At 45.7% G+C, this 18,582-nt stretch overlaps 2 protein-coding genes across 5 annotated transcripts in view; both read right to left on the bottom strand.

Annotated features, from left to right (window-relative positions):
- Positions 1-9,820, bottom strand: part of LOC308136946 (suppressor of tumorigenicity 7 protein homolog) — a 69,253-nt gene extending 59,433 nt beyond the window's left edge. The window contains exon 1 of one of the 4 annotated variants that reach the window (XM_080505499.1): positions 9,730-9,820. The gene's annotated coding sequence lies outside the window, so the exon portion shown is untranslated. Of the gene's footprint in view, positions 1-382; positions 429-462; positions 494-9,729 lie in introns of those variants that run through there. The other 3 variants (XM_080505502.1, XM_080505500.1, XM_080505501.1) reach the window with 3 other exon arrangements.
- Positions 9,821-11,164: 1,344 nt separating this feature from the next.
- LOC308135991 (F-actin-capping protein subunit alpha-2) overlaps positions 11,165-18,582 on the bottom strand; it is a 29,997-nt gene continuing 22,579 nt past the window's right edge. The window contains exons 5-10 of the mRNA XM_080504173.1: positions 17,820-18,026; positions 15,558-15,637; positions 13,927-14,005; positions 13,544-13,615; positions 12,282-12,344; positions 11,165-11,992 (exon numbers count right to left, since the gene is read on the bottom strand). Of these exons, the coding sequence (XP_080360299.1) occupies positions 11,852-11,992; positions 12,282-12,344; positions 13,544-13,615; positions 13,927-14,005; positions 15,558-15,637; positions 17,820-18,026 (642 nt within the window). The 3' untranslated portion in view covers positions 11,165-11,851. The remainder of the gene's footprint in view (positions 11,993-12,281; positions 12,345-13,543; positions 13,616-13,926; positions 14,006-15,557; positions 15,638-17,819; positions 18,027-18,582) is intronic.

The raw sequence follows: 18,582 nt of genomic DNA, 5'->3' as shown, positions 1-18,582 counted from the left end.
ACAGAGATGCGCATTCCAACCCCAATGCCACAACCCATCCCAACACAAATTCCCAGCGTTCCGAAGCACTCCCATGCTCACGGTTCCCAAATGAAAAACATCCAACACTGTGTGCATGTCTGCAAAAGTTCAAGTCCACAGTGAGAAGGGAGTGTCACCTTCTCACACCGACTAACGCTACCAAGCCAAATCTGTCTGTGCTTCAGGCAGAAGGTACCTGCTTTGACACGAATTCTGTTAATGTTGTCACACAGTTTGCATATATACAAACACGTGAAGGCAGTCAAATCTCCCTGCCTGTAAATATCAGCCGCTGAGCAGCTTAATTCAACAAACTGTCTCGGTATGCAAAGCGGGGAGACGGATGAGGCACAATAACCACCTGCTCCGTGGCAGCCGCCTCTCGCTCTTCCTGGTCGCTGAACACAAACAAGCAGGAAGTCTACTGGAGTGGTTCCCAACCTGAAGTCCAAAGGGAAGACCTGAGCTCCCGCAGGCTCCAAAGGTGTTCAAGTTAAAGCTGCGCTTGTCAGGAAGCCGGCACGGTAGAGCAGCGGTTACTGCTCTCACTGTTGTGGGTTCAAGAATGGCCCAGGGGCTTTCTCTGTGGCCTCCTGGTTGATTGACGGATGGTTTATTTCCACTCATCTGAAATAAGAAAACACACCCAGATGATGCCACGGCGAGAGAATGAAGCCCCGGCTTGTGTTTCACGCTCCACATTTCAACTATGACCAGGGTTTTTAATACCTTATTCTTCTAAGCTATTGAGTAGGACTGGGCTATATGGCCTCAAATCAATATCAAGATATATTGAGCAGTTCGCCAGGGATGGTGAAATGCCAAAATGTTTTACCGGACACTGGTCCAGTAATCCTGCAGTTTTTACTGGACCAAAGCACATTTTACTGGGCAGAAATAAAGTTTGATGACAATTTTTTTTTATATGAGGCTGTAATAAACTCCTCTCTACAGTAAAGTATGAAATGTATGAATGTACAGTGGGTACGGAAAGTATTCAGACCCCCTTAAATGTTTTACTCTTCGTTAAATTGCAGCCATGTGCTAAAATCATTTAAGTTAATTTTTTTCCTCATTAATGTACACACAGAACCCCATATTGACAGAAAAACACAGAATTGTAGACATTTTTACAGATTTATTAAAAAAGAAAAACTGAAATATCACATGGACATAAGTATTCAGACCCTTTGCTCAGTATTGAGTGGAAGCACCCTTTTGAGCTAATACAGTCGTGAGTCTTCTTGGGAACGATGCAACTAGTTTTTCACACCTGGATTTGGGGATCCTCTGCCATTCCTCCTTGCAGATCCTCTCCAGTTCTGTCAGGTTGGATGGTGAACGTTGGCGGACAGCCATTTTCAGGTCTCTCCAGAGATGCTCAATTGGGTTCAAGTCAGGGCTCTGGCTGGGCCATTCAAGAACCGTCACAGAGTTGTTCCCAAGCCACTCCTTCGTCATTTTAGCTGTGTGCTTAGGGTCATTGTCTTGTTGGAAGGTGAACCGTCGGCCCAGTCTGAGGTCCATAGCACTCTGGAAAAGCTTTTCGTCCAGGATATCTCTGTACTTGGCCGCATTCATCTTTCCTTCAATTGCAACCAGTCGTCCTGTCCCTGCAGCTGCAAAACACCCCCACAGCATGATGCTTCCACCACCACACTTGACTGTAGGGATGGTGTTGGGCAGGTGATGAGCGGTGCCTGGTTTTCTCCACACATACCGCTTAGAATTAAGGCCAAAAAGTTCTATCTTTGTCTCATCAGACCAGAGAATCTTATTTATCATAGTCTGGGAGTCCTTCATGTGTTTTTTGGCAAATTCTATGCAGGCTTTCATGTGTCTTACTCTGAGGAGAGGCTTCCGCCGGGCCACTCTGCCATAAAGCCCTGACTGGTGGAGGGCTGCAGCGATGGTTGACTTTCTTGAACTTTCTCCCATCTCCTCACTGCATCTCTGGAGTTCAGCCACTGTGATCTTTGGGTTCTTCTTTACCTCTCTCACCAAGGCTCTTCTCCCCCGATTGCTCAGTTTGGTTGAACGGCCAGCTCTTGGAAGAGTTCTTGTCATCCCATACGTCTTCCATTTAAGGATTATGGAGGTCACTGTGCTCTTGGGAACTTTAAGTGCAGCAGAAAATGTTTTTGTATCCATGGCCAGATCTGTGCCTTGCCACAATTCTGTCTCTGAGCTCTTCAGGCAGTTCCTTCGACCTCATGATTCTCATCTGCTCTGACATGCACTGTGAGCTGTAAGGTCTTATATAGACAGGTGTGTGGCTTCCTTAATCAAGTCCAATCATTAGAATTAAACACAGCTGGACTCCAATGAAGGTGTAGAACCATCTCATGGATGATCAGAAGAAATGGACAGTACCTGAGGTAAATATACAAGTGTCACAGCAAAGGGTCTGAATACTTATGGCCATGGGATATTTCAGTTTTTCTTTTTTAATAAATCTGTAAAAATGTCTACAATTCTGTGTTTTTCTGTCAATATGGGGTGCTGTGTGTACATTAAAAGGAAAAAAAATGAACTTAAAGGATTTTAGCAAATGGCTGCAATTTAACAAAGAGTGGGAAACTTTAAGGGGGTCTGAATACTTTCCGTACCCACTGTATGCATGTATTCTTTCAAAATGCAACTTGAGGTTAGTATTTTGAGTTTTAGAGTAGAGGGCTTTATTCCTCCCCAGGGGGAAACACAAACTTACAACAGCTCAAGGTAAAAAGGTGCGGAACTTATAAAGTTAAGGAATTAAAATATGTAAACGTATGTAAAAATCTAAACAAGAGCAAAAAAGAGCACAAAAAATAGAATATGTAAAAAAAAACAATCCAGTAAAAAAGAAAAATCCTCTAAAAAAAGAGTAAATTGCCGGGATTGCTATACACACAGTGTAGATCGGTAAAGAGCTGTACTCGGTGCAGGTGTAACGCTACATGTAGGACATTTACAGTGCGTTGTTAAACATCCTAACAGCTGTTGGGATGAATGACTTCTGGTAGCGTTCTGTTTCACACTGCGGGTGTCGCCCGCTGAAGGAGCTGCTGAGCTCCTCCACTGTCGGGTGCAGTGGGTGGAGTGTGTTGTCCATGATGGAGGACATTCTGGTTAACGTCCTCCTCTGTCCCACCTCCTCCACCGAGTCCAGCGAGCGGCCCAGGACAGAGTCGGCCCTCCTGACCCAGAAAAGGAAGCAGTACAACTATTTTGTTCCACTTGGACAATGTGGGGGTCTGCGTGACGTCATCATCTCACAATAAACTAGTTCCATCTTTAAAACCTCACAATCACTTCTTTAATCCAGGAGAAACGCAGCACCAACTGCAGTGTTTCCAGCTCTAATGCAGCACAAATGACTGGGACTATTTTCAGGGAGTTTAGTGTGGAGGAGGACGCAGCTTTGCTGAGGTGGGAATCGTCTGCTCCCACAGAGGAACTGCTGTTCATTGTTTAGATGTTGCTGCCGTTCTCCTCGGTGAGCTGGCGTTTTAAAACGGTAACTTCTGGCAGCAGAGTTGCTGGACTGTACGGCTTTGCACACGTCCACGTTGATGCGTTGCAGTGTTTTGAGCCTAAAATACGGCCAAACAGCAACATGTTGTCATGAAAAGTATGATAGCTGCAATGCTAAATTCTTTAGCATCCTCGCTGGCTGCAAACTGTGGAATGGATTTCCTGACTCATTACTCTGCATCTCATTGAGACCCGCCTCCGTTCAGGAAATCCATTCCACAGTTTGCAGCCAGCCAGCAGAGCAGCGGAAATCCGGACATGAGACCAGTTTTAAGAGGATATTAACCAGACCAAGGGCCTTTTTATCGGCAATGTCCGACGTATTTCACAGCCACTGCAGTTCACCTCAACAAGGATAAATGGACAATAATTACTCCACTGCGCCCCCTGCACAAAAACAATGTTTGTCCACTAGATGTAGCAGTTATATATACGTATATATTTTTTGTGTAAAATGAATTTTCACGTCCAGCCCGACGGACGGCGCATCGCTACACGGTGCTCTGCCCAGCTGGCGTCCCTTTGCCCACTGATTCTAAATACAGAGGATTTGCTTCGATGGCTCCTGAAGCCGTTCACTTCAGCCACCGCTACAACTTCTAAACCTCCTCCATCGCCTCCTCTCTCCATTTTTGTTACAGACTGGATGGATAGAGTTACATCTCTCACGAAGTACAGTGTCTTAAAGGGACAGGTTAACTCCACACCAACCTTTCTTTTCTTTTATTTAAACACCAAATATACTGACATGGGCAAAATTACCTCACTATTTTTCCTACATTTCGGTATCGGTAAATTTTCCGTTTAATGCCTAGGTCTACCATTGAGGCTCTGAGCCGCTCCAATCTGGCTCTCATCAACATCACTGCTGAATTCAGAGAGTTTCTGAGAAGGTAGATTTGAACCAGGATCCACCTGGACGTCTAATCTACTGTTAAAAGTGGTTTCTGATCATTTCTGCACAGCTGCAGCGAACTGTTCCTCACTTGGCCATAGCAACAGCTCATGTGGAGACTCGGGAGCAAAGGTTTACCCCGATTACCCCCTCTGGGTGCTTCAAGGGGCAAAAGTCCAAAGGAACATGGTGGCCTTGTGATCTTTTTGATGGGTCCAGGTCAACGAAAACACTCTTTGATGGTGGGCTTTTCTTTGGCCAGGGGCCGAACAGGAGCAGGGGCAGGGCATTCCACCTCGCTCTGTGCTGTCAAAGGTAGGGCAAACATTTGTGAGCGAGCTCATGTTTCCAGCTGGCGTCGAGCAGTGTCTAAAAAAAGCCTGTGACTGGTCCAATCCGCCTCTGTGGTGAACGTGGTCACTGTGTCACATCACTCCACAAGCTCCGTCCTTACTTAACAAACTGCCAGTGCTCAGAACCATACTTTTTTTTCTCAGCAGCTTGAATCTCAACTAGACTGTATTAAAAATAGGAGTTTAGATGATTAATAAACACCGCAATAATGTGAAAATCATTCCGCTCCAGGGCATCCAAAATTTGTCACAATATCTCATCATTTCAATTTTACCATCCAAGTCAATTTTATCCACATGTTCATCTTTAAATGCTGAACTGATTTGAACCCAGACACAGTTTATCAGCCTGTTTGCTACACAAGTGTACCATGTCTTCAACTACAGCAGTGCTGCTGTGGTCACAGAGGAACGGCAGAGGCACCACGAGATGGGAAGTAAATCGCTCTTTTATGCGCTTGACATTACGAGTCTCATAGCTGCAGGTCAGAATTACGATGTCTGATCTGAGAGGAAGATCAAAATGTACCACCATTGCATCAGCAACTGTTTGCTGCTCAGCACAGTAACCTGCACACCTGCAAATACACCCATGAATACACCAGTGAATATAGCAGTTGGTTGAACTGGTTGGTGTCGTAGAATACGCAGAGAGCTTTCAAACAAAGTCATTTCTGTCTCGCCCTCATTTAATCAGTCTTTAACAAGTACATCAGATTCTATGCGCCTGCCTGATGCTCTGTGGCTTTGACTTGTGGTGGGGAGGTGATATATATATATGAAAATATCAGAAATTCAGCATCTTGATTCCACCGTGTGATTAAAGGATACGTGAAGACTTTAAAGTGCTTATGACACCATATTCCATGTTCATTTATTTATTTTCACGCTATAGAATAACAGTGAAAGAGATAATTGCAACACAATTTACCCTTTTTAGAATGTTTCACTGCACCTCTCTGAGAGGCCAGATCATCGCTCGGTTGATCATCAAGATATGGCTCAAATCTGTACAGTCTGGCCTTCAACACTCTCTCATACTCTTCTTTTTCTATAATAAAGTCTTCAACTCCTGCTCAACAGTGTGACATGTCAGAAAATACTTCTTTCTTTGTTTTGCTGCGAGTCCGTGGCTGTGTTTCCAGCCCGGCTGCCACACCTGTTAACTCTGATGTCAGAGTGAAGATGGCAGCGGTTGAGTAATCTTGAGAATCACGACTCGTTTTTTGCAGTTGTTCACTAGCGGATGACGGCAGTATGACAAAAACATTTGATCATGAAAATACTTAGATTTTTATTGCTTGTTGTTCAAGAATGTTTTGGCGTCATAAGGTCTTTAAAGTGATATAACACAACAATTAACAATGATGTGAAAGCTGAGCTTCAGCACAGGCTGAACGTCCTCTAGTCTCAATGTTTACCTTCACTATGTGCAGTATTTACCACCGCTGCTTTAAAGAAAGTGATCAAACATTTCACATCATAAAGTGAACAAACAAATCTGGCTTTGTGCCAATAGATTCTAATTTAGCAATTAGAGTCCCTGGTACAGGACCCCTGAGGTGCTTTAGCCCTGTGGGGGCTCCACCTCTGTCCTCTTGGGAGCCTCCAGGAACAGACACAGACCAGAGGAAGGGCGTATGAAGCAGTCCACATGTGTGATAACCAGGAAGTGTCTGCACAACACATCGTGTGTCTTCATCAAACTCTCCTCAAAGCTTTTTCCTGGGTGGTGTTGCATCGTGTTGTTTTCAACATCATGTGTAACCTGAGCCGTCCTCGGACAGCAGGTCCATCAGGGTGGCAGACGCTGAAGCTTTCACCTTTAATCCAACCTCAGTAAATACAAGCAGAGGAGGAACCAGTGGGGAGCAGCTGTGCACAGGTCAAGGTCCACAGCCACTTCCCCCACACCTATTAACAGCATTCAAACTCCCAAATCACCTGCAGTGTGTGTACAATACACTACACTCCACTACAGCTCTTCAAATGTAATCAAAACATTGACTTGTGCACCAGAACCTGTGACCAGAATGTACATCTTCCGACCCTAACCTGCTGATTACAACCTTTTAAAGACACACTTTGCAAATGGTTTCATTTTTGTTTGAGGTATAATTGCCAAATAGACAGTGCGGTGAAGCTATCCCTTTAAGAGCCAGGTGCACCTGCAATGTGGTGATACTGGTGAGGTTAACAATATTGACTCCCTATCCAATATGGCGGCGACGCTACATCACTCTCCAGCACAGAACGAGGCGTCTATCCTTTATAACGTCTGTGCTTAAAACAGTGTCTAAAAACGTCCAACGGGTCACCTCCGAGCAGACTCCAGAAGTGTTTATAGAACTCTGGTGGTAGACCGTCGAGGCCTGGAGGCTTTCCAGAGGCCGTCTGTGTCACAGTCGCCTGACGGTCCTCTGGACTCAGGACGCGACGTAGGCCTGGGTGATAAACCGAAAATTTACCGATACCGAAATTTACAAAAATTACCGAGGTCATTTTATCCATGTCGGTATATTTGATGTGTAAAAAAAAAAGAAAGGTTGGTTTTGAGTGTGGGTAAATAGCTTGTCCCTTTAAGACACTGTACTGCGTGAGAGACTTGACTCCACCCATCCAGTCTGTAACAAAAATGGAGAGAAGAGGCGATGGAGGAGGTTTAGAAGTTGTAGCGGTTGGTGAAGTGAGTGGCTTTGGAAGCCATTGAAGCAAATCCTCCGTATTGAGAATCAGCGGGCAGAGTGACGCGAGCCGCAGGAATCCGCGCCGCGTAGCGACGTGCCGTCCATCGGGCTGGACGTGAAAAGTCATTTTACACACAAAATATGTAAGTTCTTTCAGGAGAATTAGGTTAGATAGGTCATTTTCATATCACTGTGGAGAAATCTACTGTTTTCAGGTGCAATACAGACGAAGTCACGGTATAATCCGCTCTCAGTCCTTCTCATTTCAAGTAATCTGTGCTTATCAGCTCTTCAATACGTCTTAACAACTCAAAGTACTTCATTTGTATTTTCTTCATTTATTTTCAGACAGTGTAGCACAGTACTCCGCTCCAAACAGGTCAAAGTAAAAAGACGCCTCATGCCTCCTCATCTCAGCAGGGTCCGAGGTCAGCCGCCTAGAAACACACCATCTGATTCTGATGAGCCTTCGATCTCTTCAAAGTGACGAAGATGAAGGAGGTAGGAGCATCCATGTCCCTCAGCGTTCCGAGCCTGGCTCGGACCAAGGCTCCTTTTGCTCTCTCCTGAAGAAAAGACTTCAGTTGTTACTGTTTTGAGAGCAGCGATCTTGGCAACGGAAAAGGAGGTGTACGGTTGGCAAAAACTTCTGATCTGGCCCTTCCTACCTCCCACCACCGACTGAGAAGGAAAGCAGTCTTGCTTTGATGCCCAATACTTCCAGAAACAGTTATAATTTTCATAAAAATTTAAATCATTTCAAAGATTGACATTAAAATGCCAAAAAGAGCCTGATTTTCTTTTGCGACACAAAAACAAACATCTGCTAAAAGCGAGTGGTGATCTGTAAAACCAACAGCGACAACATGATTAAATGACCCATATTTCGCTATATTTCATGTTTCACAGTCCATCCTATGCTCATGTGGGATAATTATTTAGGTGATACAGTATACAACTGTCAAAACTTGTGAAATTATAGCTATTTCTTGGATTGAGGTGACGTCACCTCTCATGAAACGGGTGGTTGTCAGCTCCTCCTCCTCCTCCTCCTCCTCCTCCGCCCTCACGAGACTGCAGCCCAGACCACAGCCGCCTCCTCCCACCCCCTCTGTGACGTAGCCAGCAGCTCACGCTGGCTTGGTAGTAATGTACTTACAGATCTCGGCGCCTCGTTAGCATCTTTTATTGTGGGAATAGCACCAGGTTTCAAGATGAGCTTCTGAATAAGTCCAGTTTCAAAGTACCGTAGTTCTGGAAGCTTCTTTGGTGAAGTGTCGCTCGCAAACAAACACATTCTTTACAGAAATGAAAAAAAAAGTCCAGCCACATTTGCCGCTGTGCTTCTTTTTTCGGCAAGACAAATAGTGTGGAACCATACTTGCACCGGAAAACACATTTTCTCCAAGTGGACATGATGGTGAAAACAGTTATCGACACAACAAAAACAGCAGCGTTCAGTGTGAAGTGAGCAGAGACTGAGACAGCGCAGAGAAGAGGCTGCGCGCTCCATTTGTGGGCGTGTCTTGTTTTGGTTTCCCTGCATGGTAATCTTCCTGGAGGCGGGGCTTCTCCAGCTCTGTGCCGCGTCATCAAATTGAATCAACGTGTTGCGCTCCCCCACCAGTTAGAACAGAGAAAGATCGCCCTCCAACTCAAGCTTGAGGGAATCAATGAAAAAAACACTTTGGGGATGTATATGAACCCCAAATAGCACTTGTATGATGTTTATAGCACAGAAAAGTCCATTTAGTATAATATGGGACCTTTAAAGAGGCAGACGTAAAATCCATCTTGGCTGAGCTGGTTTGAGCGTCTCAGTGGGTCGTCACATCTCTACTAGTTTTACATGTTGACTGGACAGCAGCTGCTGTAAATTAAAGAGTTTTTGAGAGTTGTGGGAGCAGAGAGGCTGGACTGGAGTTCATGAACTGCTTGTTTTCAGTGTTGTACACGAGTTTCATCTTTTTCATTTTATCCAAAGCGAGACAGGAGAGCGGTCATCACACACGCACGCGCGCGCGCGCACGCACGCACACGCTCTCTCGCTCTCTCTCTCTCTCTGTCACACACTCACACACACTTGTACAAAGCCACTTTTTACACTTCAAAGTCTGAATGCTAACTGGCTAGGGGCTCTCGCAGCTAGGCTAGCTGCTAACGGCTAGCTGCTGGCTATAGCGAGAAAAGTTGTGAAAGAAGCCGCGGCTCGAGTGGAGGATCCGGGCTGGGCCGGCGGGGTCTGTCCGGAGCTTACCTCAGTGTGTGTGTGCGGGGCGGCCGGTTCGGTTCCAGTCACACGCTCTCATTTCTACTGCTCTTTACCACGCGTCCACTGTCCCGGAGCAGCTGTGTGTGTGTGTGTGTGTGTGTGTGTGTGTGTGTGTGTGTGTGTGTGTGTGTGTGTGTGTGTGTGTGTGTGTGTGTGTGTGTGTGTGTGTGTGTGTGTGTGTGTGTGTGTGTGTGTGTGTGTGTGTGTGTGTGTGTGCGCGTGCGTGCGTGCATGTGAGCGAGTCTGTCAGTCTGCAGGGGGCGCTGGGCCTTGGTCTCAGGTCAGCCAGCAGGGGGCGCTGTTGCTGGTTTTAACATGCGTTTGGGGTGATTGATGTCGTCAAGCCCTGACGGACTGTTTTGATCACGTGTTTCACGCTCAATACTTCAGGTCGGATTGTGCCACTCGCCCTGTCCTGCATGTTTTAGTCTCTCCCTGCTTCAGCAGACCTGGATCTAATGATGATGTCGTCATCAAGGTAGTGAAAAAGCCCCAAAACGAATCTCCCATAACAAACAGGTGTGTTGAACTGGGAGGAGCTGAACCCTCCAGGACACCTGGTCTACGTCACTCCCGCTAAACGACCCGGAGCACAGCTATGAGTCATCCAGCTGCTGCTGAACTGAGCCTCTGCCAGTCAGCACATTGGCTGTGTGAGTTTATACTGTTTATAAACTCATTTTATAAACTCATTGGTGGAATAAAAATGATCAGTTTGGAGGATTATGCCATTTTTGTCTCCCAACAATGTTTTTTTTTTAATCACTTAAAAAAAATCCTTAAATGCAGACACCTATATTCATTAAAACAAAGATAAACACAAAAGATAAGACTTTGAAATATGGCCACAACAGCTTTGGAGTTGTCATGTTTTTGAAGATCTGCTGTTGCTCGCAGTGATGACAGACGCTAAAGGAAGTGAGTCACCAGTGAACACGGCCACCACTTGATACGGACATTCTTACCAGAAGTTCTCTGGTGACTCTGCAGTAGTTGGATCTATCAGCGGGCGACGAGACAAGTCCAAGATGACTCTGGACAACTTCATCACTTGGTGTGAGCAGAACCATCTGCAGCTCAATGTGAGTCCCAGGAGCTGGTGGAGGATTAATGAAGTATTTCTATTCTGCTCTCATCATTTCACCCGGTGGTTGAACATTCTCCACACCTAGTCATTGTTTTGTGGCGTTACCTATGCTGATAACGATCCAAGTGTCTTAAGTTGATAGTCAGGAACATCAACAGTGCCTTTCTCTTTATCTTGGCAATGAAACGGGACTTTAGATTACAGCAATTACTGGTTTAGTTGTACAAAATGATTTTCTCAAATTAGCGTGCTAGCCGTACCGGGCCTTCAGAAGCTTGTGTAGAATCAGTACCTCGCAGTCTCACAGCAAAGAAGAAATAATGAGTCAGTAAATAGAAAATTTGTCATTTAATGCAACATAATTGTGATTGAATTACAATTAATCTCATGGAAATAAACCACCAAACCGACAGACAGGATGTTTCATACAGGTATATATTACAGTGTGCCTTGTCATATAATACAGTCATAAAAATAAGCACTGGAGGAGCGAGTGAGACTTTATTTTATTGGAACTGGGACATGATGCACATTACTGATGACTGTTAGTGAAGCTCTGTCCAGCCCAGTGGGGAGTCTGAGGTCTGGTGGGTGAGGCGGGGGAAGGGGGGGGGAAGAGTACCAAACCGAGGGAACAAGAACATTGACAGTGAGGCTGCATGTGCCAAACATCCCAGTCAACAAACACAAAGTGAGCGTCTGGGGTAGGAGCCGTGATGTGAAGCCACGGTTCTGCTCCACAGGTCTGAGACTGTTTTCAAAAGGTTTCTCCGCCTTGCCGGAGTAAAGGCCTGGTCTCACCCCCATGTGACGCCGTGTTTCGTCAACACTTCCCTGATGGCGGCGAGGAGCAGCAGGCATCAGATGGTGATGGGACCAAACCTTTTCCTCCGGGTTTCTCTCACTTTTGTACAAAGACAATACAACTATCCAGTCATGCAACGTTGTTAACAGGGTAGGGGGTGGAGGAGGGGGGGGGTCTGTCTGTTTTTTCTCTGCTGTTTTTTTTCCTGTTTATTTTTAAGCATTCTGCATCTCTTTCCCAATCTTGTAGCTCAGGATCTTGTTCCAGTCGATCTTGGTGCGTGTCACAGGAAGCTGGCGGCGTAAGGCTTTGAAGGTAGTGTCCGACATGGTCTGGTAATTCTCGTTGATGGCCGTCTGAGGAGGGCGACACACACCGGAGAGATCACACGGATCTATTAAAGGCAACATTGAGAGACTCTACAAGGAGAATCTGGCTTTTAAACGGTGATACTATTGAACAAAACCAGTATTTCGTGAGCTACATGAGAAATCCACTGTTCAGAAAATGGTCTGTTATGTAATAGTCTGGATTATTCAAAATAACTGAGGAATAAATATTGTTTTCATGTTTCACAGAGTGTGAACAAACTGGTTCATGTCCAACAGATCCAGTTTTGAGCTTTGGAAAGCATACGAGCCATACCTGATAGTCGTTCTCTGCAGCCTCCATGATCTTCACAAACTCCTTTGCAGTGGACACCTCGTTCTGAAGAGCGACAAGAAACATGCATTTATCCATCCACCCATCCAGACGGAACTAAAATCAAGAAAAATGACTTAACACAACAAAACCGTGGGACGGAAATGAAGACAGATGTGTGAGTGAAAAGAAAGACAGGAAGACCAGAACAAACCCTAAAATCCAAAGATATTAAGATCGTGTATTAAGTCAGTATGTGAGTGGATGCTAGCAGATACCTTGCACGCTCAACAGACTGAACAAAGTCAATGAAGAGTCCCAGGAGGAGAAGCAGCTGGAGAAAACCCTGAGAGCAAAGCTAAGCTGGACCTTCCTCAGTGGCTGGAGCTGAGCTCTGATCACCTCATTTCCTTTTAAACTCATCAGATGGGCCATTTGAGAGGACGCGCTCAGATCTCACATTCTCAAGGAAAGCACAGTGCCGGAGTCTCCTCCCACCCTCACTGGGAGCACGTGCTTCATGAGAAGCTCCTCTCCAGGGATTCCTACACATTTCACATGTTCACTTCACAAGATCAGGCCTGAAGACACGTCATGCTCAGTGGAGCAGGCTGCTTATGTTCAAAAACATTTCTCCAACAACTCACACCGCAGGAACACTGCAGGAGGTTTAGTGGAGACGGCAGTCAGAGCTCTGGAGCTCTCTCTGGCAGTCAGAGCTCCGGAACTCTCTCTGGCAGTTAGAGTTCTGGAGCTCTCTCTGGCAGTCAGAGCTCCAGAGCTCTCTCTGGCAGTCAGAGCTCCAGAGCTCTCTCTGGCAGTCAGAGCTCCAGAGCTCTCTCTGGCAGTTAGAGTTCTGGAGCTCTCTCTGGCAGTCAGAGCTCCGGAGCTCTCTCTGGCAGTTAGAGTTCTGGAGCTCTCTCTGGCAGTCAGAGCTCCGGAGCTCTCTCTGGCAGTCAGAGCTCTCTCTGGCAGTCAGAGCTCTCTCTGGCAGTCAGAGCTCCGGAGCTCTCTCTGGCAGTCAGAGCTCCGGAGCTCTCTCTGGCAGTCAGAGTTCCGGAGCTCTCTCTGGCAGTCAGAGTTCCGGAGCTCTCTCTGGCAGTCAGAGGGTGAATCCCAGGTGAAAGGAGTGAATAAAACAGTGAATGTGAAGTTCTGCTGGTGCTGCCAGGTGAGTGGAAGTTGGATGTTTAGCGGTTGCAGATTCCACTCCAGAGGACTCGGCAGGTCTTTTTCTCCAGGGCGGCTGACGCAGATGTACTTACGGAGATGGACATGGACTCCTGGACCTCCTTGTGGCTCACCAGTTGAACGTTTCCATCCTCATAGTAATGAACCTGCAGATGAGAGCTCAGCCTTCAGACGAGGAGCATCACTGAGAAATGTTAAAGAACTGAGGAATGAGACCGACACGTTGGGATGAGCAGCCAGAAACCAGCAAGAACAAGAAAAATAACGACGAGCAGGATCCATACAATTGGTCCAGTATTTAGGCACAATTCCCAACACGTCAACATAAATCCGAACTATATTGTGACACAAAGTTTTATTTGGGATATTTAATCTCCACACTTTGACCCTGAATCTTTCATGTAGTTCTGGATTCATTCGGACATTAATGGATTAGCTCCGTGCAGCACAGACTCACCTGGATTTTCATGATTCCTGCCACCTGAGTGGTGGAGGGGGAGACGGTGAACTTCCACTCTGACCTCCAGCGTCCGTTCCTGTGAGAAAGAGATACCAGGCTTCAGTCCACCACTGACCTTTGACCTTCAACACACTGTACTGAGCAGCCTCCACTGAACACCAGTCTGCACCACGAAGCATTGGCGAGCTTCACCTTGGAACCAAGACTTGATGATAATAATGGATGAGCTTTATAAAGCTCTTTTCTGGACTGGTTACACTACGTATGTAGCCACAGCTGCTCGGGGGCAGACTGACGGAGGAGAGGCTGTCGATCTGCCCCGTCCCTCAAACCACCACCAACCACTCTCTCTGCATTCACACAGGCATTTCGGTGGTTCAGCGTCTTGCCCAAGGACACTTCAGCATGTTGGCAGGCAGAGATGGGAATCGAACCTGCAACCTTTCGATTGGGAGACAACGGCTCTACCACGGCTTGTTATTTTCCCTATTTTAAAAAAAAAGAAATTAAACTCCATTTCAAATTCAGCCCAAGAAAAGCTTCAGAAATAAACAGACATGCCACATCTATGACCGCTGTAAGAGGGAACCTGGCTCTTTGTTGCACATGTTTTGGACTTGTTCAAAACTGCATTACTTTTGGAACAGTATATTCCAGGTCCTCTCCAGGACATGCGGTAAGACACTGACCCCTTGCCCATTTATGGCAATCTTTGGAGTGAGTTCAAATCCACAATTGACCAGGGCCCAGGCTAGTCTGGTTGCTTTCTGTACACTTATGGCTCGAAGGAGGATATTGCTGGGTTGGAAGGATCCAGAGCCACCTGTATTTAGACTTTGGGTCAGTGACGTCATGTATTACACACGGCTGGAAAAAAATCAGATACACAACAAAAGGCTCAGTTAAAAAATGTCACGACGTTTGGGACCCTTTCCTTGCCTATTTTCAAAAGATGGATGCAGATGAAACTGTATAACCGTATACTAATAATCTGTAAGGAAAGCCGACTGTAGATCAGTTGATTACACTACATCTTTGTGTGCATTCTGATGTATTTTATTGGCAGTGATTATTGTCTGTATTATTGTATTTGTGTTTCCTTTCAACCTGTCTGGCTTGTTGTTATATGTTGACTGTGCGGTTCGGGGAGGGAAGTAAAGAGGGAACAATTATAGGTGATTTCCAATGTAACATTGTTTAACTGAATCTTGAATAAACAAACCTTGTTTAAAAAACACATGCCACATCTGCTTGTAGTTCAGCAGTGGTTTCAAGACTATATAAAGAAGCATGTGTGCCCAATTTCTTAGCAGTATGTCAAATGTGATGCGGGGATTTGGTTTTCAAAACGTTGCAGATGGCGCTGCTGACCCATTTTGTCTCCCAGAATATCCAATTGTTTGCCGAGTCTGATGCGTGAGCCAAGTGTGGCAACAGAGGCCTTCAGAAACTCCTCTGATTTGTCAGGACAATTGTTCTGATGTGCAGGTTCTTCCAGTTCTGACTGAGTGAAGCCTTTGTAGAGCCATTGCAGAGCCATATATGGTGAAGAGGTTTTATTTCAAGGTTCCTTCTTTCTGTTGAGACTCTCCTGCTTCCACTGATGTACAAATATAATAGCGACATACCAGAAGTTTTTTGGTTGAAACTGATGGCACTCGATGCACACGATGATGGTTTGATGTCCATCAATGGTTTTCCCATAAATCTGCAGAGAGAAGGAACAGTTCAGGTGTGTGTGTGTGTGTGTGTGTGTGTGTGTGTGTGTGTGTGTGTGTGTGTGTGTGTTATGTCCATGAGCACGGCGGTGGTTTGTGGTTATTGGTGACTAAATAAACCCTGGAGCTGTGAAATAAGAGGGGCATTTAGAAAGTAACAGTCCTGCAGTTCAGCACGTACCACACAGCTCTCGGTTGATCTACACTGCAAAAATACACAGTTTAAACCAAAAAGTCCTGCTTATTCAGCACCTTTTTTTTTTTTTTTTTACTAATGTACTGTTGGAAAGAGTCCAGAGAAGGAACTAAGATGAAGCTTTTCTGACTGTAGAGTCCAACTGAATGTTTCAACATTTCAAGAGAAAACATATCATTCTTGTATTTCTATTTCAGAAAAAATGTCATCGGTTTAGAAGGAGATTGAAGAAATACTGAAACTGATGTAGATTTTCTGTAAGGCTACTAGTTGGTGCTGTGGATTGTTTGTGTGATGAAACCACACATGTGCAGACAACAATATGCTCTAAACATTACGAACAAGAGAACACAGACATTCTAGTGGACAGACCAAGTTGGATTGTTATTCCGGTGACTGTCGACGATGAAACAACCAAGTCCCAGGAGAATATGGACGGGGGGTCATGACACTCTGGAGGGAAATACTGTGATTGTACATCTACTTGTGCGAGTGCAGAACAACCATTTACTACAACCATGGTGTGCAATACACAGTAGCAGCTCTTAGGAAATGTAACGCCCCCCCTCATTTCCAGAGACGGTCAAAATAGGGCGTTTTCAGTGAATCTGATCACCATTGTCGTGTAAACGGACACCCGAAATGCAACCAAGGTTTTCAGTTTTCCCTTGAACATATTGCAGTGTACATGGGGCTTTAAAGGCTGTTTTAAGCTTGATGCGTCCACAAGCTCTACAAGGCTTCATGGGGCCAAATTACATCATTTCAGCCGCCACGCCCTTCTGTGCGGGGAAAAAAAAGGTGGAGCTGAAGAGGAGGAGCACTGAAGACTTGGTTTAAAAGGCACAAAAAGCATATAGCTGCACATCGACACTGGAAACACAAGATTTGACTCATTGATGTCAATTTGCTTCAGTGTCGGACTTCAGCAGAGGGAACATCTAATTTGAAACAATAGTTGCATGCTCCGCTCTGCGCTCCACAGAAAAAGAAGTCTATTTCGTCTGCTCTAATTGAATACTGCGGTGGAAGTGTTTGCGATGCACTGCCCCCTGCAGGTTGGGAGCGGGAGTCGCATGTTGTACAAATGGCACACACGTTCCCTCATGCTGATTCCGCATGTCTAAGTTCTGCACGTCACACCCGTGCGTCAAGCACAAAACAGCCTTAAGAAACCAGAATCTGCTTAGAGACTCCCAATGAGGAGGAGATCTTACGTGCTACACAGCTGGGTGGCGACTGAGACCCTCGTTGGAGTTGCTTTGTTGAAATATATACTGATGATGCCGTCTTTCACTTCTCAGAATAAGTCAACAACATTGCCATCTTGGGACGTGTATTGTACTATATCACACTAAAGTACCATCACTTCCAGGTGATAAGCTGCTACTTTTTTCACAGGCTTTGAACCCTGTACAATGCCTATACAATGACGTGGCTAATCCATGGATTTTTACGTGCCTCCAGATTCTACTTCCGTCTGTATCTGCACTGTTTTGAGCTCCTCTGCGTCACATAAATTTGCCCGAAAAGTGATATTTCAGTTTCCCCGACCTCGTTCATGTGGTTTATAAAATCCAGTCTAACTTCAGCAGCTGGCAGCTCTGAGTGATGCGTTCAGGTGCATCGCGTAACTCTGAGCTGCGGCATTCTATAGTACTCTACACGTATGGTATACAACTAGTTTTACCACATTGTTGTTACAGCATACTGCAATTTGTTAAGGTTAAAAAAAAACAAGTTCAACTGTTTACTTTCATACTAAAAGTGAAGTGTAAACACTTAAATAATTCATGCGGAAAACATGAAACATTATGCCTTCATGGGGGCTCCAATATGGAGCACGGGCCCAACATGACGGCCTTGTTGATGTACTCCACTCAACAGAGATCGCCCGGCGAGTGGCATCTTGTCAGGATCCACCCCCCAGATGTTTTGAGACGGACTCCCCGAGTGTGGGTGCAGTTTGGACGTACGGTGCAGACTCCGTTGGGGTAGTGCTCCTTGACGTAGGCCCTGACGGCCGAGTCCACGGCGCTCCTCCACCCCTCCAGAGAGCCATCCACGTCGTGAGGCCGGGGGTCGCTGGCCTCTTTCCTCAGGTGGTCGAACTTGAAGGAGATCTTATTCTTGGGGTCCAGAACCCGGCCGTTACCGAGGTCGCCATGCTCTGTGATGAGGACCTGAGGGAGTGAACCAACGATCACAGAGCATGAATGCACATCAAGACGACAGCGGATAAAATGTGACAGGAGGGAATACAGCAGATCTCTCGGTGAAGGACAGAATGATTTACAAAAGAAACCCACAGCGGGAGCAGAAAGGAGGGCGTGGCCTCCACCCTGCTGGGGAAACGTGATGACATCTTTACACAAGACCTGCAATCGTTACGGAAGCTGATGTGCATACACACACGTTGATGTGTGGAGCCTTAACAGGAGATGTCTGATCTGCTTCCAGACGAAGAAGAAGCGTTTGATCATCTGGATCTATGTTATGAAACGTGACACCATAAAAACAAGGCTCAGCTGCCAATTTTTTTTAATTTTTGAATCGCCTTTTAAATGATTCCCGTAGCACTTGGATTGTTTAAATCTAAATTGCATTACAAATACAATTGATTATTATTATGTGGAGGCCATCATCTCCGCTGTAACGGTACAAACTGCACACCAACCATGACGCTGGAATTTCCTTGCTCAAATCCAACACATGTGATCTTAATAGTACAAAACTGAG

Source organism: Blennius ocellaris (assembly GCF_963422515.1).
Source record: "Blennius ocellaris genome assembly, chromosome: 11".
Lineage (NCBI taxonomy): Eukaryota > Metazoa > Chordata > Actinopteri > Blenniiformes > Blenniidae > Blennius > Blennius ocellaris.
This window is presented reverse-complemented; position numbering and strand designations above follow the sequence as displayed.